Source organism: Grampus griseus, assembly GCF_964374135.1.
Source record: "Grampus griseus genome assembly, chromosome: X".
In the NCBI taxonomy this organism is placed as follows: Eukaryota; Metazoa; Chordata; class Mammalia; order Artiodactyla; family Delphinidae; genus Grampus; species Grampus griseus.
The window spans coordinates 10,896,102-10,922,330 of NC_138999.1; the positions used below are offsets into that span (position 1 = coordinate 10,896,102).

A 26,229-nucleotide genomic window follows, 5' to 3' on the forward strand; every position below is an offset into this window, starting at 1 on the left:
AGGGATGACGTCAAGGTTGGAAAAACTGGGAAGGACTCATTTCCGAGCACATGAGATTTCCCCTCTTCTCTACGAGTCTTAGATTTCTCGACACCACAAACCCAGCCCTCCCAAATGTTATACACACACACAAACACACAAACATACATACACCTGTGTGGTTGCACCCTCCCTATGTGTGAATTTGCCTTGGTGCTAAAATTTCTCTGTAACTCCCAGGTCAGGACTCAGGGCACTGCCACGGCCATTCGGACATGCAGAGTGGGGGAAAAGCTGAGGCAAGCAAGGCGCCACTCTGCCTTCTTGTGGCAACTCTCGGGCTGTAAACAACCAGCGTCCTTTTCATCATCTATTTAGTGCCACGGAGTTTGCATTTCTGTGATTTCACTCTTTACACATTCCCTCACCGGCATGCTGCAGGGCTGGCTAGGGTCCCTAAGCACAGGAAGGCGGCGAGGGGCCTTACGGAGAAAACACGTGTGTTAAACTTCGTTCAGGTTTGAGTTACAGTGCTGTTCAGGAGTCGGCAATATATACTCAGTAAGATGTCTTTCTTTAAACAGAAGCAAACTGATTCTTGCCACAGAATCCAAATTGCATCACCCACCATGGATGCCTAGACCACCACCTCGTACTTCCTGCAGTCTAGACATGGGGTAAGTCTACACAGGGGAAACTGAACCAAGGTCGAGTCCCAGGCTTGTTGGCTGGAAGGGAAATCTGTTATTAAGAGTGAGTGCAGGGAAGCAGGGGACTGCACTAGGCCCGTCCTGGGGCCAGTACTCACCAAGGCAATGACGGTGGCACCAGCTCCCGCACAGGCCACGATGAACAGGTGATAGGACATGTAGAACTAGGAAAACAGGGCATCAACGTTAGCATTTTATGTGGAAGGAAATGGCCTCCCCCGATCCGGGCGCAGCTCCCTCTTTCTCCTCTAGGGCTGTTTTGTGAAGGCTGGGCACATGCTGGAATCACCTGCGGGGCTTTCCAAACTTCCTGCGGCCCAGGCTGGACCCCAGACCCGTTACAGCGGAGAAGCTGGGGGCTGCGCCCCGGCGTCAGGCTATGATACTGCGCCGGCGTGCCTGCAGTCTGATCCTGGACATACACGCAGAGCAGCCAGGTCGGCGGGCCCTGCCGGTCTCAGTCGCTCGCGGCTTCCAAAAGCATGTCAGGATTCTCTTGAGTATGCAAGCTTCCACGAATGCATTTGAGAATCTGCTTTTATAAACAGTTATAAACCACTGCCTAAAGACTATTCTAGGGCAGAGAGATTTTAAACCATAGTGTGTCAGGATTTATTGCCAATTAAGGATGAACAAGAAACAGGAGCAACTCCGTCTGGAAACGTGAGACGAAGTGCCAATGTATAAAAATGTGCTTGTATACAACAAATTCAGGGCAGTCTTCTCTGAAGATTTACCTTGGTTCTGTGACAAGAGTCCTACTTTGAAACACTATCTGAAGGTGAAAGAGGAGAATCTACATATGTATTCAGATTTGCAGGACTGGGCTCACTCTCGAATTATTGCCAAAAGAGAAAGCTCTCTGATGGCGCAGGCTCCCCCGTCAGTGGGCTGGGCCATGGACCAGGGCCATTTTCTACGTCAAAACGGGAGGCAGAGAGCCCTCTCTCGCTCTTTGTCCCTAGGAGAACCCCTTCGCTCAGCCTCTCTTGCCCAGTGGTCACCTAGGAGCCCGCTGAGGGGGCGGGGTTTACCTCATTGGTGTTGCAGATGTTCTCCAGGGCCGAGCCACATATTCTTCCTGGGAAAGCATTCCAAGGAATGATACCTGAGAAGCGAATCCCAAGAGAAGCTTAGTGATTAGTGCAAAGTCCAGCGCCCCTGCTCTCAGCGGGCCCCACCACTTTCAGTGGCAGTTACAACACAATGACCGGCTGAGTTCTTCAACAACTGATGTACCTGCTCCCTGTAGAACAAGCTTTTGGGAATAAAAAGTCCTATTTGGACAACAGGGCAAGAGCAAAGTCAACTAACTAGTCCATAGGAGAATCAGACAATTTTTTTCCCTACGAATTCTGCTTTGATTAGTTGAGCTGACAGTCCTGAACTCTAGTTCAACAGCCGCAGGACAACCCCCCTCACAGGCATTTCCTCCTCCTGAAGCCAAACCAACACATCTCCCCCTGAATTTCATGGTCTGCGGCCTCACCCCTCAAGCTTGATGTCAGTGGTCCACCCCAAGATCCGTTCTGAAACTGGGAGGCTGTGCTCAGAAAGGTTCACGGCCATTCGACAGAGTAATTATGTTCTAGAGTTTGGGTTTCCATTTTGTATGTGTGTCTTTGCTTTTCTATTCATTTTTGTTGTGTTTTACAAGTATCTCGGAAATGCTTCTGGATTGAAGCTCCAATTGGAAACTTGGAAAACCACTGTCCTTCCGCACAGAGAGCGCAGCCCGTGGTGTCTCTCACTGGACCCAGCTCACCTCTGCAGGCACCTCGTCCACTCGGCGGCTGCTGCTGCCCTTTCTGCCGTTAATGCCTAGGTGTGTGCTTAAATATGACATGGGTCAAGTTCTCCTTCGCCCAGGCGGTAATAAGGAGGGAGGATTTTAACAAAACACTACTTATTCCTTCCGTCTTTGCTATGGAGCAACAGTAAGTCTTTCTGCTTCAGAGGAATGGGAAACGAAACCACTGGTTTCAAATCTAGAACATTTTTAAAAAATGATGACCAAACATTTGTAGTGAATATTTAAGAAGACGGAAATGATATATGCATCTAGATATTCACTTACAAATACTTTAGCAATCAACTTTAGGATGGACTGAAAACAGAGACTAAAGAACAGTGTGGGTGAGCCTTTGGCTCTATGAGAAGAGATTAGTCCGATGGGCAATTTTAGGTGAGTTTCGTATTATGGTTCAAGGTAAGATGCTGAGGAGAAGCCAGATAGGAAAAATAAGAAGCAGAAAAGCTCTGAAAGAACAATGATTTCCTCTTCAGTTCTAATGAAAAGCTCTTCTTTTCCTCCTAGTTGTTTCTGCCAAGAACAGGATTTCCTACCATCCTGGCCAGAAGCACTACTGAAACTGCCTTCTCTCCCTCAGCAGGGAAGTCGGGTCTACAGTGATGGACAGGAGGCGCCCTGGCCCCTTCTGTGGCCTGCTTAGCTGCCGAGGGTAAGGATCCCACTCATTAGAAAATATGTGTGAACAGGTTTTTTCCAACAGCTGGCTTTGATAGAGTACCTTCTGATGACTTCAAAATACACCTGGATTTTATGTTTTGCTTTTCAATGTTAAAGCAATATGGTCATTTAAAAAAGACCTGATTTAAAGAGGTGAAGGTGCAGAGTAACTGGATTATACAATGCATGCAATGTTCTGGATGGAAAATTGGATGGTACAAAACCGAAAAGAAGTTGAAGGAAAAATATATACTCTTTTTAGAGTGGATATCCACACGTCTTTTTTGATTGAACTGCATTATAAAAAGTTTCTTTTACTGTACCCTGAACTAGCAAATATAACAATTTTGAATGACCCTTTAGAGCCTAACTGATGTTTCCATCCAGAAAATGGAGCACATTGAGGGAAAGAGTGGAGCACATTGAGGGAAAGAGTGGAGCACATTGAGGGAAAGAGTATAATAACCTCTTCCAATAGAAGGGATGAAACCCATCTGGATGCTTAGACGCCCATGTAAATAACTAAGGCCCAGACACATGCACAAGAGGATACCAACGAATTGAGGAGACGAAAAGGAAGTACCGTATTGCCGGATGTCCACACAGATCTGCTCCACCCCGGCTGTCCCGTTGGTCTGGGGGGACTTGATGACTTCACAGGTTGACCATATGTTGTAGAACATAAACACGGGCACTGCAGAGAAGCCAAACACACCCAGCCAGGCCACTCCCAGCACATAGGTGAGGAAGACGAACTAGGCCGAAAAGGAGGAGGAGAAAGAATCGTCACCGACCAGGGTAAAGCACATCCCCCGGGAGGAGCGAGATGACGCATTTCCTGGCCGATACCGAACCTGTAGGACGCGGTCAGAGCACCGCCTGGACCACGGCAGTGACAAGGGAAGTCTTGGAACTTTGCGGGTCCCTCTTTTAGCAAGGACGTGAGTGGCCACGAGAGGATCTCCCTTGTGCAAGGTCACAGAGCTAGTTGGTGACAGGGCCTCCTCCAGGCACTCCTCCTAAACACCACTGGCTGGAGGCTTTCACAGGCCACTGAATTATAACTCCGTACCAGTTTCCTAAATTCCCTTTCTTTTACATAATGGATGGGCCGTAGAACAGCCATTGCTACAGGAAGCCCTTTCCCCAAAGGAACTTGGCTAGTTTCATGATCTTGTGAAATTACTAAAAAGCACTAGATGCTTGCACCTTCACTACGTTTACAATAGCCGTGATCACAAGCTTCGTGCACAGTGGACCTAATAAAATGCTCATTTCCCTCTAGTTTTGTTCTGTTGTGTTTTTCAGCTTTAAGATCCACAGCAGCGATGGCCGCGGGAAGAGGCTTCATCGTGCTGGCCCACATGCTGCCACGGGCGATTTCACCAGGCACAGGATCGTACGGCTTTCCTTTCTTCCTGACCTGCTTGGACTACTGCTTTTCAGAGAGCTTTGAAAAGGCTGTTTCAAAAACGCTGTGCGTCTGATATTTTCAGAACGCGCACCCACCCGGGCACCCCAACGCCGGGCAGCGTCCTCAGCTCGCCCCCTCCTCGCGCGCTCAACTCCCGTACAGCAGACCCAGAGCCCGCTTCGCCTCTGTGCCCCCTTCTGTGCTCTCACTCCCCACGAGCCCGGAGTCTCACGATCGATGCCCTCTTGCTCACCTTCCTCCAGTTGCTGCCTCTGTGCATGGTCCCGTCACAGCCTACCTGTCTTTCGATGTCATTCCCAGCCCGGCAGCCCACGCCTTTCCTGATCTGGCCGCGGTCTGCTCTCCGCAGCAGCATCCCTTCCCTCCTCTGGGCTCCAGCCTCCCCTGCCAGCCAGGCCGCAGCGCCTCTGCTCCGGGCTGCTCTGCTCAGGCTGGGTCCTCCCCCTCCACGCCGGGTGCCGCTGCCGCCCTCCCTGGCCACCCCCCGGCCCTGGGCCCACAGCTCTACTGCTGCTCGCGGGAACGAGCGCACACTCTCCCAGCCCCTTCCTACCTGGGCTCCCGTCTGGGCCCAAAGAAGTACCTACACTCTCTGTGCCTCCCTTAAGGAGGATTTTTAGGAACACTGGGCACTCCGTGTCTTTTAAGACAGGCTCTGCGTCCTTACCTCGTGACAGCAGAGAGCTCAGTCGGTGCCCCCTGGGAGCCGCGGCCCCGCAGCGAGGGTGCGTATCTTCCTTCCTTCCTGCCTTCCTTAGCCAGCCTGGGCGTTCTGCCTCTGTGGGAGCACGTCTCTCTCAACTCCCCAAGTGTTTTCGTCACATCCGACCACTTGCTCAAATGCCAGCCAGCTGCTCGGCCCAGGCTATTACGAGCTGCACTTCAACGCGCCCCAAATCAAACTCCACGAATGCCCCTTTCCCACCTCTCCCTCCACCCCGGACTTTCCTTCTGTGAAACGGCACTTTCTAATCCTGCCTCTTAACGAGCCCCTTTTAGGCTCTGTCCTCCTCTAGACCAGAGGTCAGCAAACAAACAGTGCCTGCAAAAGGCCCGAGAGGGGACGGGTCAGGCTCCGCAGGCCACGTGCGGTCACAGACACTCCTCAGCGCTGCCGTTACAGCATGACTGCGGCCGCAGACGCTGTGTCAACGAAGGGGTGTGGCGGGGTGCCAAAAAGTCTATTATGGACATCAAACCTAGAATGGCATAGAATTTCGTGTGTCCTAAGATACTATTCCTTCGTTTTTTTCCCCAGCTCCTAGGTGGATAAAAACAGGTGGCGGACCGGCTCTGGAGCCGGCTTAACCCCCCTCTTTAGGCTCTAAACTTCTGGAGGACAGTCCCCAGCGAGGTGCTTAGTAGGAAGCATGCTTGGTCAGCACTGCCAGAGGGACTGGGACCATTCATCGTAGTATGGGTGAGTCTTCGTGGCCACAATCCATATTCGAAGATAAATGAAGGAGAGCAGTGAGACGATAGGAAAACTATCTCCTTTCATAGTGGGGACTTTATCTTTGAAAAATCTTCAATACCCTTGTTATCTGGACGTTGATAAGAGAAATGCTTGATTTCATCCTACCAGCCATAGATTTTAATTTCTCCTCAATAATATGTTGAGGGTTTTTTCATATTCCTCACTCTAAGTTGGAACGGACACTCCTCCTGTCATGGACTCTGCACGTACTCTGTTAGCTTTTACCAAATACAAAGAAACACGTGGAGGTGTGGCTCTGGCTGGGTATCAGTCATCAGAGATTCGTACTCACCATCCCACTGATGCACCGGCCACAGGCGGTTGTTTTAAACTCCCCGTGCAGCTCTTTCACTGCGCTCGTGGTGTAGAAGCCTTCTGCCAACAGAATGATCCCGTACAAGAAGAAAAAGGATGCAATTCCATAGATGACATACTGCATCAGTTGTATTCTAGGAAAAGAAGAAGGTCCAAGTGGTTAACAGACGTTTTTGGCCTCTGGAGGGGGGCCATGAGGGTGACATCACTTGCCCCGCTGATGGCTTCGGTGGGCATCCCTGCCCAGCCCACCGCAACCTGAGCCTTTCTTCCAAGGTGAGCAACCTTCCCAGACAAGGGAGAAGTTTCCTTTGCACAGGGGCCCAGTTGGAATCTTTCAATACTTATGAGATTACTTATAAATGCAGACGTTGACGAGTTAAAGTCACTCATCCAAGGAAACACACACAGCCAGGATTTCAACGCTGGTTCAGTGGACGACGTGTTCCTTCCACCATATCAAAATGCCTCCCAACCAGGCCTAGTGCTTAACGTTATTCTGATAAACCCCCTAAGTAAGCACTGAGGGCTGCTTTAAGGAGTAACGTGGGCAAACGCTTTCTGCACAGACATTCTCATGTCATAAGTGATACTATATCAAGTAGATACAAAAAGTTAATTCACATCTAATTTTGTCCTATGAAAGCCAACAGCGATGCAGCTGACAACCTTTGGCTGCCCAGTGGAACTACCTGGTGAGCTTTAGAGACAACAGGTACCTGCGTCCTCTCCCCAGAGATCATGACTTAATTAGTCTGGGGTGAAACATGGACATGGGGATTTTTTTTAAAGATTGCTGGAAGTTTGAGAGCCACTCATCGAGATCACCAGCTAATTAAACTAACACACCTTTCCCAGGCTCAGTCACGGTGAATATCTCTTGGTCTTTTTTGTACACATTTGGCACTCAGCGAGTCCACTGTCCTGCTCAATCCTCCTTATAGCCTCCCCCACTGCTGCTCATTTCTTTGGAATCATTTCCTGAACAGATAAAAGAATAAAGTTCCCTAAGGACTCTTCCCAGAGGATCCCGTTATTGTTCCATAAAAATTCACTCGTGCCTTTTTCAAAAGTCTGGTAGAAAAGTTTCTTCCAGTCACAAGATATCTAAAGACTGTCAAACCCTGGTAGTCAAGGAAGGAAAAAGAAAACACCGAAGGGCAAGGGGAAAATATACGAAGGAAAAAATTCATTGCTGTCACGCATGCACGGTTAGAGAATCCATGCATGGGAGTTGTTGTGACTCCACTGAGAATGAGTCCAGAAAGGGAAGGCTGAGGCTGAATCCCTACAAACAACGCCCCCTCTTCTGAACTGGAGGATACCCGGGGAGTTTTCTTCTGCTTGAATGAATGTCCAAGTCCTGTTCCTGTAGACTTAGAGTTGGGCTAAGTCCTCCCCAGGGTTCCCGTCATTCCAGGGCTGGCCGTTTTCTGTGACAACACTGGAGGGCGACTGTTACTTGGGAACCACGGTAACTCTCTTGGTGGGAGGATTGGCACCATTGCCATCGTCGCCCTCGGCCACTGTGTGCAGAGTGTCCTATGTGTGCACCCTGGTGAGATCCCACCCCAGGTCCCGAACACCCACTGCACTCTTGGCCCTTTCTTTTTCCTTCTCTCCCGGACCTTTTCCCATCTGCCTCCAGGGAGCGTGAATGAAAAGCATCCGTTTTCTCCCAGGTGAGCACACTGCAGTCTTCCTGAAACCCTCCTGGGGTGGTGGCACTTTAAATACGTCTTCAAAGGAAGCAGGTACTTACACCTCGCTCAGCAGGGCATGGTCACTGGTGTTGGTGGAGAAGTGTTGCTCAAGGATCGCCACGGTGCCCGCGAGAGCCACGTGCCCACAGCCGCAGAACAAGGCGACCCCGGAGAAGCAGAGGATGGTGGCCACGAGGGAGGCGTAGGGGACTCCTCCCAGACACTTGATGCAGCATTCGAAGCAGCCTGGACCCACAGGAGAGAAAATGCCGCTGTTAAGGGCAAAACTCCTGACTTCGTGAAGACCACCCATTAACAGAGAAGGCTCGACTTATCCATCTTCCCGCGCATGCTTTATGGACAACAGCTCAACGTCCCAAGGACCAGAGGGGGAGCTGCCGACATCTCACATTCTGTGGGTGAGGACTCGGGGGCTCCAAGAGGACATGTGTAGCTTAATTTGCTCGGGGTGAGTGGCACAGCAGCCAACTGACGAATAGTTATGGAGTGAGGCACAATTCTACAAGTTTTTGTCTGACCCGGGGTCAGGTTAGGGGCCCCCCTGCTCAAGGAGCAGCAGTCATCCCACTCGCAATGTCAAAAGAACTGCAGTGAGGCTGCGGTTCTATGAAGAAAAGCGACCGTCAAGTTGCCCCCAACCTCAGCCTTCTGGGGTTTCGGGTACCTATTTCTCTCTTTTGCAGCAGCCAATGGCTTTCCCCGAGCCTTTGACCTCCTGGGCAACCAGAAGAGTCAAATACAGTAATGACACTATTGCTGTGGTCAGAAAAATATCAAGGGAATCATTTTGGAAAGGTGGTGGGCATGTTGGTCCCTAAAAGCACCAAGTCACCCAGATCCGCTCAAGTGGGTCCACTCAAGTTTCATGTCAATATCAGAAATTAGCTCAACTTTTAAATAAAAATGTTGCCCCGGGCCAGGCAGCACAAGCAGTTTAATCACAGTCCTCCCCCACCCCTCCTCGGCTTCCACCTGCCGCCCTCCAACAGAAACGTTCAGCGTAAGAAAGAACCGCGAACTGGTGGGTGACGACATTTAAGTACCTGAAGAGGGAAAAGGAACACGGGGGGGGGGGGGCAGGGAGACAAAATGAGCATCCATGAAGTGAAATGAAGGAGAGAGCCACAGTTCACGCTCCATTCTCGAGAGGAATAAGAGTTTCATTCATTTTTAAAATCAACTTTGACTTGAGATGTCCATAAAGACCTCCCCGGGGGCAGTCAGGTGACATTTTCAGTTCGGAGACAGTTACGTTTCAGTAGAGCAGTGCTGGCCTCGGGATAATGTCGGTACCTCTCGTGACCTCCCATCCCTGTTTACATTATCCAGACCCTTAAGTAAATGGCTTGTTGGGGAAATGGAACTCTGAACGCATTACGATGTTAAACAGTAATCAAGAGCAGTTCATGACTTCAGGGCAAGCACATTAAGGTGGCTAAATTTCTTTCACCCCAACGGCCTTTACAGTACACAGGGAATGACTACCACAGCGAGAAACACGGGAGCTAAGCTTTTCCATTTTGATGAGCATCCCATTCTAAAACTAGCATTTGCTTAAACCCACCCCAAGCGGTGACTATACACTCACTACCCAATCTCTCTTCAGTTCATTGGAAAATAAAAAGGTCGGGCCCTCACAAGAAAGTGTGCTGCCTTTCATTTCAAAAGATGACCAGCTGTTTTCATGAAGACCAACCTCCCTGAAATGGACTGATGAAACTGCCTAAGATGGGACCCAGCACACAATACAGTTCAAGTTCACTAGCAAGTCAGTACCTTAAAGAGCTTTGGACACTTGAGATTTGCGAACGAGGATGACGGAGGTCAATCTTATTTTGTCCTATGACCTTCTAGGGGCTGAGGTGAAGCGAGAGGAATGCAACTAAAAGTCCAAATGCTCTCCAGGCTCCCAAATCGAGAGGAACTAAAATCGCTGGCCTCGATGTATTCCATTATATAAGAGGGAAAACAGACCTCTTTTCTCTTGTATTGTATCATTCCCCACCTCCCCCATTCTCAGCCTCCACGATGAAGTTAGGAACAAGATGAACGCCTGCTTCCCTAGCTAACAAAGTTATATCTGGGGGGCTTCCCTGGTGGCGCAGTGGTTGAGAGTCCGCCTGCCGATGCAGGGGACACGGGTTCGTGCCCCGGTCCGGGAAGATCCCACATGCCACGGAGCGGCTGGGCCCATGAGCCGTGGCCGCTGAGCCTGTGTGTCTGGAGCCTGTGCTCCGCAACGGGAGAGGCCACAATAGTGAGAGGCCTACGTACCGCAAAAAAAAAAAGTTATATCTGGTCCTTATTGGATAGAGAAGTATGGCCTTGAGAGTGTGCTGTCCAATATGGTGGCCACTAGGCACATGTGGCTATTTAAATTATTCAAAATAAAATCAAAACTTCAGTTCCTCCATTGCTGCTCAGCAGCCACCTGGGCTGGTGGCGACCATGTTGGACCGAACAGATACAGGACATTCCATCACTACAGAACACAGCTGTGGAAGATCAATTTTGACTTGCCACAAATTCACTTTTCTGTGACATGAGCTAGGTTCTGAGTTTTACTTTGGATTTCACTCACTCAGGACTTTGTGAAGATCCACAGGGTGCTAAGCACTGTGCTTGGCACTGGGAATACAAACATAAAATAAAACGCCTCCTCTGCCTTCAAGGAGATCAGTTTAATGCTGCAGGCAGACGAGTAACAATTTCTATAGCACAGCGTGATGAGCGCCAAGATAGAGGCTGCTGGAGAGCCAGTGGATGGTGGGGGGCGGGGAGTGAAAAGAGAGAGACGGAAGGACAGGAGGAAATAGAATTCAAATTGGAGAGGGGTCCGGAAAGGCTTCCTACAGAAAAACCTAGGATGCAGAATACGTAAACAGCTGACATGGGGACATTGGTATATAATCTGATAAAATTTGAAGAAATCTGAAGGTTTCTGTTGTATATTATTTTAATAAGCCCACATCCTGTCTCACCATCTGGAGTTAGGGCTAGGTGTTACAGCAGCGTAACGCACTTGCCCTTTAACAATAGAACTCATCCTTCCAAATCCCCAGCTGCCACTTCAAAACAGTCTTTCATCCAAAGGCTTAGAGCATCCTGCTTCTTTCAAAGGAAATATCACAGCTGTTCCCTGGCTCAGAAAGACAAGTGGGGTTAGAAGAATGATGCGGTTCAGTCCCAAATTCACCACTAGATCAAGGCTAAAGTTTCCCTCCAGTGTATCTCTCTCGTGGACTCCGTATACCCCATGCTGTGGGTCTAGTTTTAGAACAGCAGGGGAAACCAAGGACTCGAGAATTTGGGGGACCACTTCAGTGAATCATACTCTCTTAGCAGAAGCCCATGCTCTTAAGTTTTCAGCGGATGATTTTATTTGTGAACATACAACTCTGGCTCCTGTAGAACAGAAGTCACCATATTGGTCATCGTCGTTCCACATGCACAGATAAAACTCTTACAGACCCTGCTGGCCACCGTGAGCAGAAGCTGGGTGAAATTTATAGGAAATAACCTGGGAAAAATGTATAGGAAATAATACAGCTGGAGGCAGAGCTTATTCTAGCATGGTTGACCAGTTACCCACACGGCTAAAATTGCATGTGTGGTGGATATTCAAGCATCTGTAAATGGATCATTCCCCACTGTACCTTCTATGTCAATCTAGAAGCCATCTCTCCCCACAGCATGTAACATAACTGAACACGGGGCGATTTGGTCGTATGCCATACACTTAACCCAGAGGAACCAAAGGTGCTGCAAAAAGTTAGCAAGAAAAACCTAAATGTGTTTCTAAAATATGCTATCAATACTGTTAGGATCCTCACATTAACAGCATTTCTGACCCGAAAAACGTGCAGGTATGTGTGCGGCAGAGGTGGCGGTGGAGGCTGACGGTGTGTTCAGGCTGGCCTCACAGGAGTACCACCTGCACAGGCCCATGGGGCCTTGTGCCTAGTATAATACTCAGATACTGCCGTCTGGACATGCTTAATAATTTCTCAACAAGGGTATCCGCATTTTCATTTTTGCACTGGGCCTACGAACTATGGAGCCAGTCCTGGGTGTACTTATGTGGGAGGAGGCAGGAGGGGTTCTTCCTACTTTATATGGCCACAGTAGTATTGTTTCATTTCACAGTGTTAGACAGAAATACAACCCAGAAGGGCAGACATTGCCTTGCCTACCATATCATCCTGAGTACAGCAACCATCATACTATATCAAGGGACTGGCATGTGCTAGAATTACTGATTTCCCCTTTACTCTGAGAGGGAATAGAAATTACCTGCTGTACTACCAATAGCAGAGTCAACACTCCAAGTTCCCCTAAACCAGGGGTCGGCGAACTACAGCCTGTATTTTTGTAAATAAAGTTTTATTGGAACACAGCTCACACCCCCTTCATTTACAAATCGCCTGTGGCTATTTCTCCTCTACGATGGCAGAGTTGGGCAGCTGTGACAAGAGGGCACGTGGCTTACAAAGCCTGAAACATTTACTATTTACAGAAGAAGTTTGCAGACCCCTATCTGGAAGCACTGACATTCAGAGTGTGGTCCCAGGACCAGGAGCATCAGAGTCGCCTATGAACGTGGTAAAAATGCAGATTCTCGGGTCCCACCCTAGAACAACTCAATCAGAAAATCAGGGGGTGGGGGGGTGGGGGTAGAGCCGGTCATCTGTGCTTTCGGTGATTCTCACGTAGGCTCCAATCTGAGAACCACTGTCCTAAAGAATCATGCCAGCTCTACACTGTGGCAGCCCCGCCTGATATCTTCACCAGCCAAACTGTGCGACAGTAAACACCTAATGCCATGAAACGATTCCTGGCTTCTGGCCAAGATGGAGTATCAGGGACCTAATTTATCCTCCTGCCTGAAACCACAACCGAACTGAACAAAACCTATGAAACAATGGTCTTCAAGGTATTAGACATCAGGGTGTGAAGAAGCACCCGTGGCTAATGAGTCAATTATTAAATTCTCAACAGAACGGACGAATCAACATGACGTCACCTGTAACGCACTTCGAAGAAGCAGTCGGCACGGGGTCCCCTGAAGGTGCAGCCCAGCTCTCATTTGAACAGGAGAAGCTCTGCCCCAAAATCTTGCTGTTATCATTATCTTGGGTACTGGGGTCTCTTAAAGGCCCGCTTGAATGGAAGCTGTCAGTTAAGCAGAGTAACAGATACGGGTGAGGATGAGAGTGCTGGGAGGAAGGGAGCAGCTGTCCATTCACCCATTCATTCCATTTCATTCCATTAGTGAACATTCAATGCTCACCGAGGTGTCTCTGAGGTCCCGGGTACTGGGCTGGACGCTGGGGACTCGATGGCGAGCTACCATAGGCGTGGTCTACATGCTAATGGAGTTTATAGCCTATGGGGGAAACAGACACTATCCACATGGTTTTGGGCTCAGAAGTGCTAGGAGAGGAAACCATTAGGATTTACCGAGGCTTCTGGACAGTGACCAGGAACAGCCTCTGCAGCTTAGATCTGAAGGATGGATTGGAGCTGATTAGGTAAAAGGAGAGAGGGCTGGGTTACGGAGGGTGTGCTGGGAAAGAGGAACAGTGCGAACAAAAGCTCTATGGTGGAAAAGAGCAGGGCGCTTTCCCGGGCATAAAAGATGCCAGAACACAGAGAGTACACGGTGAGGGTGGGGCAAGGAAGGCAGGAGAGGGTTTATTGGAGCTAGAAGCACTGAGGGCTTTCCAGGCCTCCTGAAGGATTCTGGACTTTATCCGCAGCATCATGGGAAGCCACTGAACATTTTTAACCCCAGGGAACAGACCGGGGTTGTAGAAGATCCTCCTGGCGGATGTGACGGGAACAAAGCAGCCGTGGATAAGGGGAGGAGCTTGCTGCAATGCTTCAGGCAAAAGAGGGCAGGCGCTTGGACCAGGGCAAAAGCAGCGGAAGTGGAAGAAAGGGATGGGTCTGAGAGAGGTTTGAGATGTCAAGTGGGCACAACTTGGTGTGGACTCAAAGGGGTTGGGGATGGCTGGTGAGAACCAAGGATCACTCCTCCACTTCTGCACGTGGAACCCGATGGATGTTGTGCTGTTCCCTGAGCTGGGCTTGACCCAGGACGGCTAGGCTTTGAGGACAAAGATGTTGAGTTCAGTTTTAGACATGCTGAGTTTGAGGTGACCGGATGCCATCTTAAGGGGGGCGCTTCTGGTAGGCGATCGGATATGTGGGTCTGTAGCTCAGAAGAGCTGACGCAGGATGCTGTCAGCTTCTGGACCGCAGTGAACGCTTTCAGAGGTCAAGGAAAGACATGAGGGGACCATTTAGCAGCTGAAAGTACTTGAAAGCCTTTGCTTTGCCAAGTGTGGTCCTTGGACGAGCTGCGTGAGGTTCAGCAGGGAGCTTGGGGGAAATGCGGAATCTTGGACCCCACCCCAGACCAACCAAATCAGAATGTGCATCTGAACAAGCCCTCAGTTGTGTGCCTGAAAGTTTGAGAAGCCCAGGCCAGCCACCAGTCCCAGGTGCAGCATCCTGAGTCCCTTTGAAGTGCCTGCTTTTGTGTCAACTGTGTTTGGTGTTTTCTCCCGAAGAGGTGGCCTGCTGGGCTTGGCCGTAACTCCAGACACTTGCAAATCAAATGGCAAGTTCCAGGGACCGCAATGAAGAAAAACACAATGTTACAAGCTGTTCAGCCATCTTGAAAAGAGTGCAACTACAGTGTTTTTTCTGAGCCAAGCAGGCACGGTTAACCTCCGATTTTTCACATCAAAGATGCTTTAGTGCCTTACCGCAGAAGGTCTGAGAACACAGACCTATCACACCCCACCCCCATGCAGACAAAGGTCCTGGATCTCTGCTTCGGGCTGTCCCCAGCATGAGAAGTCACAGGCCAGGGTGACTGGTATGGTGCCGAGTATCAGCAGAGCGCCACGCTGTGAAATGTTGATGCCAGCTACGGAAGATCGATGCTTTTCTTGGATATTCCTATAAATCCACAGGCTGAGCTTTCCCGAGCTTCAAACCAGCAATGACAACGTTGGTGAACATAAACCAGAAAAGGCAAGGAAAGCATTTTTTGGATGAGTGCGAACTACTTGTGGGGGGGAAAAAAACACTGCTAGGCCTTCTAGCACATAGTATTTACTAATATTCTCAGTACCTCTCACCAACACCGCCTCCCGCCCCGCCCCCCACCCCCCAGCAACTCTGTTAGGTTAATAAAGTCTTCGGCCTTCATTTGGCCGGTCTCTGAGGCTAAAGAGAATTTTCCGTTTTGATTTGCACTAAAACTCCAGTGTGCGTTAGCCTAAGATAGTTTAAATATAAACCACACAGTAGGGAGAATAAATAGGCCTCAATGCCTCTTCCTCTCAATGGCCATTTTGTCTCTGGCATCACTAGAACCTTCTGTGCAGAACAACAGAATAAAACATGTTTTGTCCTCGGGCTTGCGGATGGCTGTTGCCATGGCTGTGAGTTCATAACGGCCCAGTGATTTGCCCCAAGTTGTCTGTGATCCTGGCTGCAGCTTTAATGCTGGCTCAGGAGGAAGACCGGCAGCAACAAGGGCTCAGATTCTTACCCAGGGAATGAATCTCTCTCTCTCTCTCTCTCTCTCTCTCACTCACTCACACACACACACACACACACACACACACACACAACACACACAGACCTCTACACGTGGCCTTCCTTGCTGCTTTACTGATTCCTAACGGTCCACCAAATTCAAAAAGAAAAGGAGAAGTAACCAAGGTTTGCAACTTTCAAACAACCAGCAGGAAAACGGAGGCAGAGAGAATCCTTACTTAAGAGACATAAAAGCGGATGTCAGGGGACCCAGACCCCCCTGACTCAGAGTTGGCTCAAGCAGCGGTTCTCAATAGGGGGCGACGGTGCCCCCCCAGGGGACATCGAGCAACGTCTGGAGATATTTTGGGTCGTCACGACTGGCGGAGGGGGCGCTACCGGCTCTAGTGGGTGGAGTCCAGGGGTGCCGCTCAGCATCCTACAGGGCACAGGACAGCCCCTCAACAGCTATACAACCCCAATGTCAACAGCACGGAGGCAGAGGATTCTTGAGACAGCACAAACACACATGCTCTGCAATGTTCACATCACTGGTTTCCAAGTGGGGACGATTTTGCCCTCCAGGGGACGTGTGGAGACATTTCAAGTCATCGCAACGGGGCGGACGCTACTGGCAGGTAGTGGGTAGAAGCCAGGGATGCTGCTAAACATCCCGCAGTGTACAGGACGGTCCCCGCCCCGAACACAACAAACAACAAAGAACGATGAGAAACTTCGCTCTCAGGCTATCATGTACAATTTCGGTCTGAGACACCAGTGTGACTGCCAAATTCTACAATTAAAAAAAAATAAAAGAGCTTAAAATAAACCTTACTTTGCTTACAAAATATTACAGAGCAGAAGTTCTCAAACTTTTGCTGCCCAACAGCATTATCTGGAGTGCACTGGAAAGCCCTGACGTCCGCACTTCACTCCAGACTAATGAATCAGAATTTCTCGGGGCAGGGCTCAAGAACTAGTGGTTTTCCTTAAAAAAAAAAAAAAAAAAAAAAAAAAAAGCTCCCCAGGTGATTTCAAGCTGGAGAACAAGTGTTCTACTGCAGGCGTCAGCCAACTGTGGCCCATGGGCCAGACTCAGCTCTCCATATGGCCTGCGAACACAGAGCGCTTTTTTATATTTCAAAATGATTTTTTAAAAAACCAAAACTCAAAGAATAATACTACTTCGTGACACAAGTATATGGAATTCAAATTTCTGTGTCCATAAATAAAGTTTTACTGGAACACAGCCGAACTCATTCCTTTATGTACCGTGTGTGGCTATTTTCAACCTGCAAAGGCACAGCTGAGTAGTTGCCAGATATTTACCATTTGGCCTTTTACAGGAAAAGTCTGCAGCTCCCCCTTCAAGAGCACTCGTTCTCCAACTTTCATGTGCATATAAATTCCCTGGGGATCCCGTTAAAATACAGAAGACTGTGTCTCTGCATTTCTCACCTGCTCCCAGGGGACCCTATTCTGGAGGTCCATCGGCTGGTCGCTGAAGCACAAGGGCAGAAAAGAGGGGCCCTCCAAGAGGGGTCTGTGCAGCCCTGGGAGACCCTGAGACTCATTCAGGAGGTGTGGGAGGCCAAAACTGTCTTTATAATTGCACTAGAAGATATTGACTTTTTTCACTGTGTTGACGTTTGCACAGTAAAACTGCGGATGGCTTGGCGCGAATCAGGCAGTGGCACCAAAGTATTAATCAGCAGTGCATTGCTCACCACCACACACTCATAGGAGAAAAACCAAAAGGAACAGTTTCACTTAGAAATGTCCTTGATGCAGTAAAAAATCATCAACTTTAATAAATCTAAACCCCCGTTTTGAAGGTTCTGTGCAATGAGAAGAGAAGGACACATACAGGACTGCTGCATACCAGAGCACAATGAAAAAGTTCACGTGCGACTGAGTTACGAGCTGAACTAGCACCTTGTTTTTCGGTGGACCGCCATTTCTTCTTTAAAGAACGACTAACAAGCTGTAGTTACTAAGACTTGGGAAGTCCCGGGTGGTGCAGTGGTTAAGACTCCGAGCTCCCAATGCAGGGGGCTGAGGTTCGATCCCTGATCAAGGAACTAGATCCCACCTGCATGCCGCAACTAAGAGTTTGCATGTCATAACTAAGGAGCCCGCCTGCCACAACTAAGAGCCGGTGCAACCAAATAAAACAAATAAATAAAGTATTTTTTAAAATACTTGGGAAGAAGACAGACACACAGCCAACAGGCATATGAAAAGATGCTCAACATCACTAATCATCAGGGAAATGTAAATCAAAGCCACAATGAGCTATCACCTTGCACCTGCCAGAATGGCTATTATCCAAAAGACAACAAATAACAAGTGTTGGCATTAAAGATGTGGAGAAAAGGGAACCCTTGTGTACCGTTGGTGGGAATGTAAACTGGTGCAGCCACTATGGAAAACAGTTTTCATGTTCTCCGTATAAACACCCAGGAGTAAAATAGCTTTGGTCATACTGGTAATTCTACTCTTAATTTTTTCAAGAATCTCCACACTAATTTGAAAAGATATATGCACCTCTGTGTTCACTGCAGCATTATTTGTAATAGCCAAGACATGGAAACAACCTAAGTGCCCACTGATGGATGAATGGATAAAGATGATACAAGAACTACCATATGATGCAGCAATCCCACTCCTAGGCATATATCTGGAGAAAACTGTAATTTGAAAATATACATGCACCCCAACGTTCACTGAAGCACTATTTACGTCACCCAAGACATGGAAGCCACCGAAATGTCCATCAACAGACAAATACAAAAAGGAGGTGTGGTACATATATACAATGGAATATTACTCAGCCGCAAAAAAAAGAATGAAATAATGCCACTTGCAGCAACATGGACTGATCTAGAGATGATCATACCAAGTAAAATAAGTCAGACAGAGAAAGACAAATATCATATGACATCACTTCTATGTAGAATCTTAAAAAATGATACAAATGAGCTTATTTACAAAACAGAAACAGACTCACAGATTTCAAAACCAAAATTATGGTTACCAAAGGGGAAACGTGGAGGGGAGGGATAAGTAGGAGCTCAGGATTAACATATACACACTACTATATATAAAATAGATAACTAGGGCTTCCCTGGCAACACAGTGGTTAAGAATCCACCTGCCAATGCAGGGGACATGGGCTCGAGCCCTGGTACGGGACAATCCCACATGCGGCCGAGCAACTAAGCCCATGCGCCACAACTACTGAGCCTCTGCTCTAGAGCCCGTGAGCCACAACTACTGAGTCCGTGTGCCACAACTACTGAAGCCTGCGTGCCTAGAGCCCATGCTCCGCAACAAGAGAAGTCACCGCAATGAGAAGCCCGCGCACCGCAACAAAGAGTAGCCCCCGCTCGCCGCAACTAGAGAAAGCCTGCGCGCAGCAACAAAGACCCAATGCAGCCAAAAATAAATAAATAAAATAAAATAAAATAGATAACTAATAAGGACCTACTGTATAGTACAGGGAACTCTACTCAATATTCTGTAATGACCTATATGGGAAAAGAATCTGAAAAAGAATGAACACTTGTATAACTGAATCACTTCGCTTCACACCTGAAACTAATACAGCATTGTAAATCAACTACAATAAAAAATTTTTTAAAGATAATATATATCTTATGTGTATATACATACATACATACACACACACACACACACACACACAAAATGGAATACTATGCAGCCATAAGAACGAACGAAATCTTGCCACTTGCAACAACATGGATGGACCTTGAGGGCATTAGGGTAAATGAGGTAAGTCAGGCAGAGAAAGACAAATACCATATGATTTCACTCACATGTGGAATCTAAAAAAAACAGAAAACAACTCATAAACACAGAGAACAGATTAGTAGTTACCAGAGAGGAAGGGGGTTGGGGGTTGGGTGAAATGGGTGAAGGGGGTCAACTGTCTGGCAATGGACCATAACTAGATTTGTGGTGGTGATCACTCTGCAGTGTATACAGATGTTGAATTATAATGCTGTACCTGAAACACTGCACGCGCGCACACACACACACACAGACTTGGGTATCTGGCAGAAATTTTCTCAAAAATGATGTAAATGAGCTTGTTACTTCAAAGAAAACAAGTGATAGTATCCGTTGTCAATCAGTTTCGGAAAACTTGCACCTGTGACACTGAAAAGTCCCAGCTTCCCAGTACTTAAAAGACTTCTTGATGAAATCGCTGGTGCTATTAATGAATTTGACTTTTGGGATATGGTATAATGAACAATGTGTCAATACTTGGAAGATCTGCACCACCCAGAGAACCAGTATTTTCCAAAGGACCAATGTGGGATGTTACAAAATCGTTCTCAAATACAGATCCAATCAAAGTGCAAGGCAGAGCAACAGATTTTAATGGAACAGAGTAGAAGTTGTTCACTAATATAGTTTCCGATTCCACATTACTAATAATCTCTAAGAAACCATCATTTGTTGGATTTGGGTGTATTATCAAGGAAGAGCTCCACAAATATATGAAAAGGCCGTTAACCACTGTGCCACCAGGGAAGTCTTAGTAACTATAGCTTGTTAGTCGTTCTTTACAGAAAAAATGGCGGTCCACCAAAAAACAAGGAGCTAGTTCAGCTCGTAACTCAACCGCATATGAACTTTTCTTTGTGCTCTGGCATGCCTCTGAATGAATGTAGAGGCACATGTAAGGATCCAGCTGTCTAATATTAAGCCAGATATTAAGGAGATTCGCAAAAATGTAAAAGAGTGCTACTCTTCTCACTCAAGTTTTACTTTGTTTGCGAAAAGACTTATCTTTCCCAAACATTATTTATGTTAACATGTAATGGGTTTATTATTGTCATTTTAAACAAATAAGTTCATTATTTTTTAAGGGATAACATATAGTCTATTTCTGAGATCAAATAATAGATAAGATATAAAAAATAAATTATACAACTTTTAAAACTTCTATGATGAAAACGTTATTACTTAAGTAATAATAAATTTCTCAGTTCTAATTTCTAATACAAAAAATATTTAGAGCTATAACCCACAGGAGCAAAAGCTTTTTGGGGTCTTCAATTATTTTTAAGAGGGTAAAGGGAGTTAACAACCCAAAGTCTGTAAACCACTGGTGTACACCATTAAGAAGGTATCATGGGGACTTCCCTGGTGGTCCAGTGGTTAAGACTTCACCTTCCAATGCAGGGGGTGCGGATTCGATCCCTGGTCGGGGAGCTAAGATCCCATGCGCCTCGTGGCCAAAAAACCAAAACATAAAACAGATGTAATATTGTAACAAATTTAATAAAGACTTAAAAAAAAAAAAAGAAGGTATCATGAAGTCAGTGGACAGGGGGGCTTCCTGTTAAAGACCTAACTGAGGAATCACTTAAATGATAGATAGGTTGCTTCTCAGTTCTCCCTTGACCTTCCTAGTCGCTGACATAAAAGTCTAACTATATAATGCCAAGAACGCTGAAACTATTTTTAATGATATAAAGAGAATTGCTTTTCAGGAGATCCTTCCAAAAGTTTGTCCTAAAATCTATGAAATCAGAAATTTTCACTTTTGTGGTACGTTGTGAAAATCTTAAAATAGATGAGCCTCTCACGTTTGCAATATGGCTTGGGCAGTAGAAAATAAGCAATTATATAAAAGGAAAGTTATGTTCACATGGTGAGAATAAACAAAGACAAGAAAAAGACACTTGTTAGTCTCTTCCTTCGCCTTTTGTGGGAACTGACTTTAGTTTTCCTAAAGACCGTGTGTGTGCTATTAGACTAGTTAAGTGGGGAGCGGGGAGCAAAGAACCAGGGAAACGGATAGTGAGTAGGGGAAGCTAGCTCTAAATCCGAACGGCAGAGATTTTAAGAGCACAAAGATCTGTAGGGTGTTCAGGAAATCTGAGACCTCTCTGCAGTATTAAGCTTTCGCAGCACTCAACCTCCTTGACCATCTGGGCGACAGTGTCTATGCGCTGCTGGATTCCACTGGATTCAGTTGAGTGTCGATTGAACTGCTGCTATGTGCAAGGCACTGTGCTGGGGGCTGCAGGGGTTTGGTTTGCCCTCCCGGCCTTGACACTTTGGAGTGGGGTGAGGGACACAAACACATCAGAGATCACTACAGTAGAATGAAGAGAGAGTTGACTTAGGGACACAGGGAGTGAGGTAGGGACAGATCTCCTGGGCTTAGCGTGGGGGAGCTTAGGAAACGGTGTGTGGGTGGCAGTGGTGTAGACAGGCCTTAAAGAACAGAAGGATCTCATGGTTAGGACACACTGACAAGCATGAGCGAAGGAGAACGGGACCGATGTGGTGAGCGGCACGTGGGGAGAGCTGAGGGCGTGGCCAAGTTTATCAAGGGGACCGGGACAGCATCAGGAGAGAAGCTGGAGAGGCTGGTGGGCCCCTCCTGTGGGGAGGCCTCTGAGGCAACCTGAAGCCTCATGGGCTTTATTTTGCAGGCAGTGGGGAGAGAGGGAAGGTTTGTGAGCAAGCCAGTGACGTGATCTGAGGTGTGCTTTTAAGAGACTAATCTGGCACTAGTGTGTAGGCTGGACTGGAGTGGGTGCAAACTAAACTCTTCCACTGTAGGTGGTAGCAGAATGGGTCTTTCTGAGTTGTATTCAAGGGGGGCAGGGCGTTTTCAGTGGAGGCAGGAAGGGGGAAAAGCAGACGAAGCTTGGAGCTGTGAAGCAGTCAGTGTCACACAACATTTTATGGGAATGGCTTGGCAAGAAAAGATGAGAGAATATATGTGAACGAATCTTCCTAAGGGCCATTCCAGAAAATGTCAACTAACCCAGAGAGCCAGAAGGCAAATCAGTGGTTGCTTGGAGAGGGAGGGCTTATAAAGGGACCCAGGGAAGCTTTGGGATTGACGGACATGTCATCATCCTGCTTGTGGTGCTGGTTTCATGGGCACATACATATGTCAAAACTTATCAAACAGGCCACTTTAAGTATACGCAGCTTACACATACCAATTACACCTCAAAAAAGTTTTTTTAGGGCTTCCCTGGTGGCGCAGTGGTTGGGAGTCCGCCTGCCGATGCAGGGGACGCGGGTTCGTGCCCCGGTCCGGGAGGATCCCACATGCTGCGGAGCGGCTGCGCCCGTGAGCCATGGCCGCTGGGCCTGCATGTCCGGAGCCTGTGCTCTGCAGCGGGAGAGGCCACAGCAGTGAGAGGCCCGCGTACCGCAAAAAACAAACAAACAAACAAACAAAAAAGTTTTTTTTAAAAAAAAAGACCTGCTTCTTTTTCTTTTCACCTTTTCTTTTTAAGATCTGCTTCTTAAGTTTGATTTTTACAAAAGATGCTAGTAATGTTAAAAGGTTACGAGTCCCCTTTGGAAACTAAGAATTGGCAGCAAAAGGCAGGAGCCACATCAACCTGGCTGGGGTGGGCTGGGGGGACGTATCCTGTGGCTACAGAACCTGTGGGCTCCCCCCACTTGGTGACAGGAAAGTGAGGGGGCTACTGTCATTAAGGAGAGAAGACAGTGCTCTAAGGAGGCACATGACGCATTTCCATTTTGAAATGTTTATACAGCTTGCAGCAGGCGGCCTTCTAAGACACCCCCGATGATCCTCACCCCCTGATATTCATACCCTTGTGTAATTCCCTCCCCCTGAGTGTGGGCTGAACTTGCTGACTAGCTTCCCCGATAAGGTTTCAAAAGACTGACTTCTGGGCTTCCCTGGTGGCGCAGCGGTTGAGAGTCCGCCTGCCGATGCAGGGGATACGGGTTCGTGCCCCGGTCTGGGAAGATCCCACGTGCCGCGGAGCGGCTGGGCCCATGAGCCATGGCCGCTGAGCCTGTGCGTCCGGAGCTTGTGCTCCGCAACGGGAGAGGCCACAACAGTGACAGGCCCACGTACCGCAAAAAAAAAAAAAAAAGAAATGACCCCCAATATTGCCCTTAACAAGATATAAATGATCTTTTACATATCACAGAAAATAAAACTTGCTAAAGTACAATGAATGGTATAATAGATGAAAACAGCTCCACGGCATCCATTTAACAGGTATATTAAGGGAACACTCAAAGAGGGACCTGAAGGAGGGGCTGAGCTTCCAGAAAGAGCCAAGAGACCCTCTGAAGAAGGGCTGAGCTTTAGTCTAAAGCCTGTGAACAACAAGTACCCCAGGGAGCAAGGATCTGGAGCCTGAAGAGAAGAAGGTGAGGGATCTCGGAGGGAGAAGATTTTAGGAAACTGAGTGACTAGCAAAATTTTTAGGTCTTGCCTACCATAAGTAGACTGGATGTGCAACGTGTGCTAAGGATGCAATTACTCTAAGTCAGGGGTTGGCTTTCTTTTTTAATGGAAAGGGCCAGACAGTAACTATCTTTGGCTTTGCAGAGCATATGGCTGCAACCACTGAATTCTGCTGTTCTCGCACGAAAGCAGCCACAGACAATCTGTAAATGAATGGGCGTAGCTGGTTCTAATAAAACTTTATTCACAAAACCACGGTGGGTGGCATCACCAGCCTGGTCTAAGCCAAGTCCTCACAGGAATCTCTGTAATCTCCACGTGTCACCACTGGGAAAGAGCACATGAACGTAAACCAGGTTGTCTTAAGACCACGGAAAGGCTCGTCTTCATCCCATTGCCTCTCCTACTGGCCTGACATTTCACCACTAGAGTTATTCCTCAGGGTGAAAGCACTGTCCACGGAAGTTCCCAGATAAAACGCAAGCGTGATGCTCTTCAGAGGAAGCCTCGTCCCACTTAAATGACTCAGACACCCAGAGCTGTTTCCTAATACACAAGCCATTTTATGTAAGCTTTTGACAGATATGGAAACACATGGGTGTGAGTGAACAGGGACCCCCGAAAGGACACAGCCTGGGGGAGGCGGGAAGACTCTAGCCTCTAGCAGCAGACTTCAGCTGCTTCCCAATGTCTCCAGTTAGCTCTAAGGGTGGCGAAAGTGTTCAAGACAAAATTAATTTTAATTAACCCAAAATGAAAACATACAACACAAGGGGCATCATAAAGGAAACAAGGATCAGATGTCACTATTTCTAAAAGACTGCGAATCGCTGCTTTGAATAATCCAAGTCAGTGTCCCTAAAACCAGACGCTGCACCTGAGGGAAAGCTCCAGACTTATACTCAATACTGATCCATCTGCTTTTCATCTCTGCTTTCTCTGTCTGCCTACTCTGAGCTGAGGAACAGACACAAGACCAAAAGGCAAAGGGAGTTCTATATATCACAGACACAGTCGCAGCCACTGCTACATAATCGAGTGCTAATCATATACCAACAGCACAGCTGAGAAAAAGTTGAACATTTGTAAATGAAAAATTATATGTATACGGCTGACATAATAGCCTTTGGTAAATAAGATACAAAACAGTTACCTGCTCTATAGGGGCACATGTTTTTGGTGAAAACTGCAGGTAATTTGAAAATGAAATAATTAATCCACAGCAGAAAACAAAATGCAAAGAACTCTTAAAAAACTCAGAAACATTATATCGATAGCATTAACCTGAGCTAGAATATGCTTGCACTGTGTCCATTGTTCACCTCCATTTAACCTGAAACACCTTGAATCACTGGAAGCCATCAGACAGACTGGGTGCCTCCCCCCGCCAGAGCTGTGCAAACCAAGAGAGCTTCTCCAACCAGACTCTGGGGAAAAGCCACGCCGCCCGAGAGCCCACACGACACCGTCAGACCACTGGGTACAGTCCTCATGCAACCAGCAACAGAGCCCAAAGACGCACATGAAGAGATTAAGCGTTCCCCACCATGAAATACATTTCAAGTATTTGCAGAAAAGGCCTCAAATGTAGTGGCCTTACAACCTTAGGTTAGGGCAGAGTGACATGAAAGAATAACAAATCCAACAGCATTTCCCAGGACTCACATATCCCAGGTGTCACTCTATAAAGTGGATCCACAACAGAGAAGTCCCAGGCTCAGGGGCCAGAGAGAGAAAGGCTGGGGATCTCTGGGGGCCCGCCTTCTCAGGTCACACCTGGGCAGATACATGGAGCCCAACAGGGTGACTTGATTCACAGCAGTGGACAGGCAGGAAATGCTTGCTTGCCCCTCACGGCGGCTCGGGAATCCATGCTTGGCCATGGAAATCCCAACACGTGGGCTTCCTGCTAAACTCTCAGCTAAACACCAACATTCCCCGTGCTCCCCCCACACTCTCCATTCTAGCCCATATGTGACAGGGTGGTCTCTTTGGACTTCTGGAATTATCTACAGTCATCTTAACCCAAGCATCAGAGCCATTTGGATTTGGAAGATGGCCAGGAGGGGAGCTGGTGGAAGGGGGTGATTTTTCTACTCCTTACCTGGCAGATTGAATGCCGAACTACATACAGATTTACCAGTGTCTGAATAGTCATTCTTGGTCCCTTAGCTTATAGCCATATTAAGTGACAGCATCTTGCATGTCACTGGATTATATTCAAGAAGGTGACGAGGGGGACTTCCCTGGTGGTCCAGTGGTAAAGAATCTGCCTTCCAATGCAGGGGACACGGGTTCGATCCCTGGTTGGGGAACTAAGATCCCACATGCC

General features: G+C 47.7%; 1 protein-coding gene and 1 long non-coding RNA gene across 5 annotated transcripts in view; one reads left to right on the forward strand and one right to left on the reverse strand.

The window, feature by feature from the left end:
- The window catches only part of GPM6B (glycoprotein M6B), a 154,465-nt gene that overhangs the window by 4,136 nt on the left and 124,100 nt on the right, over positions 1-26,229 (reverse strand). For all 4 annotated transcript variants that reach the window (XM_082680738.1, XM_082680737.1, XM_082680735.1 and 1 more), the window contains 5 exons: positions 8,149-8,335; positions 6,364-6,520; positions 3,743-3,914; positions 1,724-1,797; positions 788-853 (listed from right to left, as the gene is read on the reverse strand). In XM_082680738.1, the coding sequence (XP_082536864.1) occupies positions 788-853; positions 1,724-1,797; positions 3,743-3,914; positions 6,364-6,520; positions 8,149-8,335 (656 nt within the window). The remainder of the gene's footprint in view (positions 1-787; positions 854-1,723; positions 1,798-3,742; positions 3,915-6,363; positions 6,521-8,148; positions 8,336-26,229) is intronic.
- LOC309839143 lies at positions 2,354-4,783 on the forward strand. Its single transcript, XR_014298473.1, has 3 exons — positions 2,354-2,514; positions 3,007-3,151; positions 4,468-4,783. It is a non-coding gene; the product is annotated as an uncharacterized lncRNA (long non-coding RNA).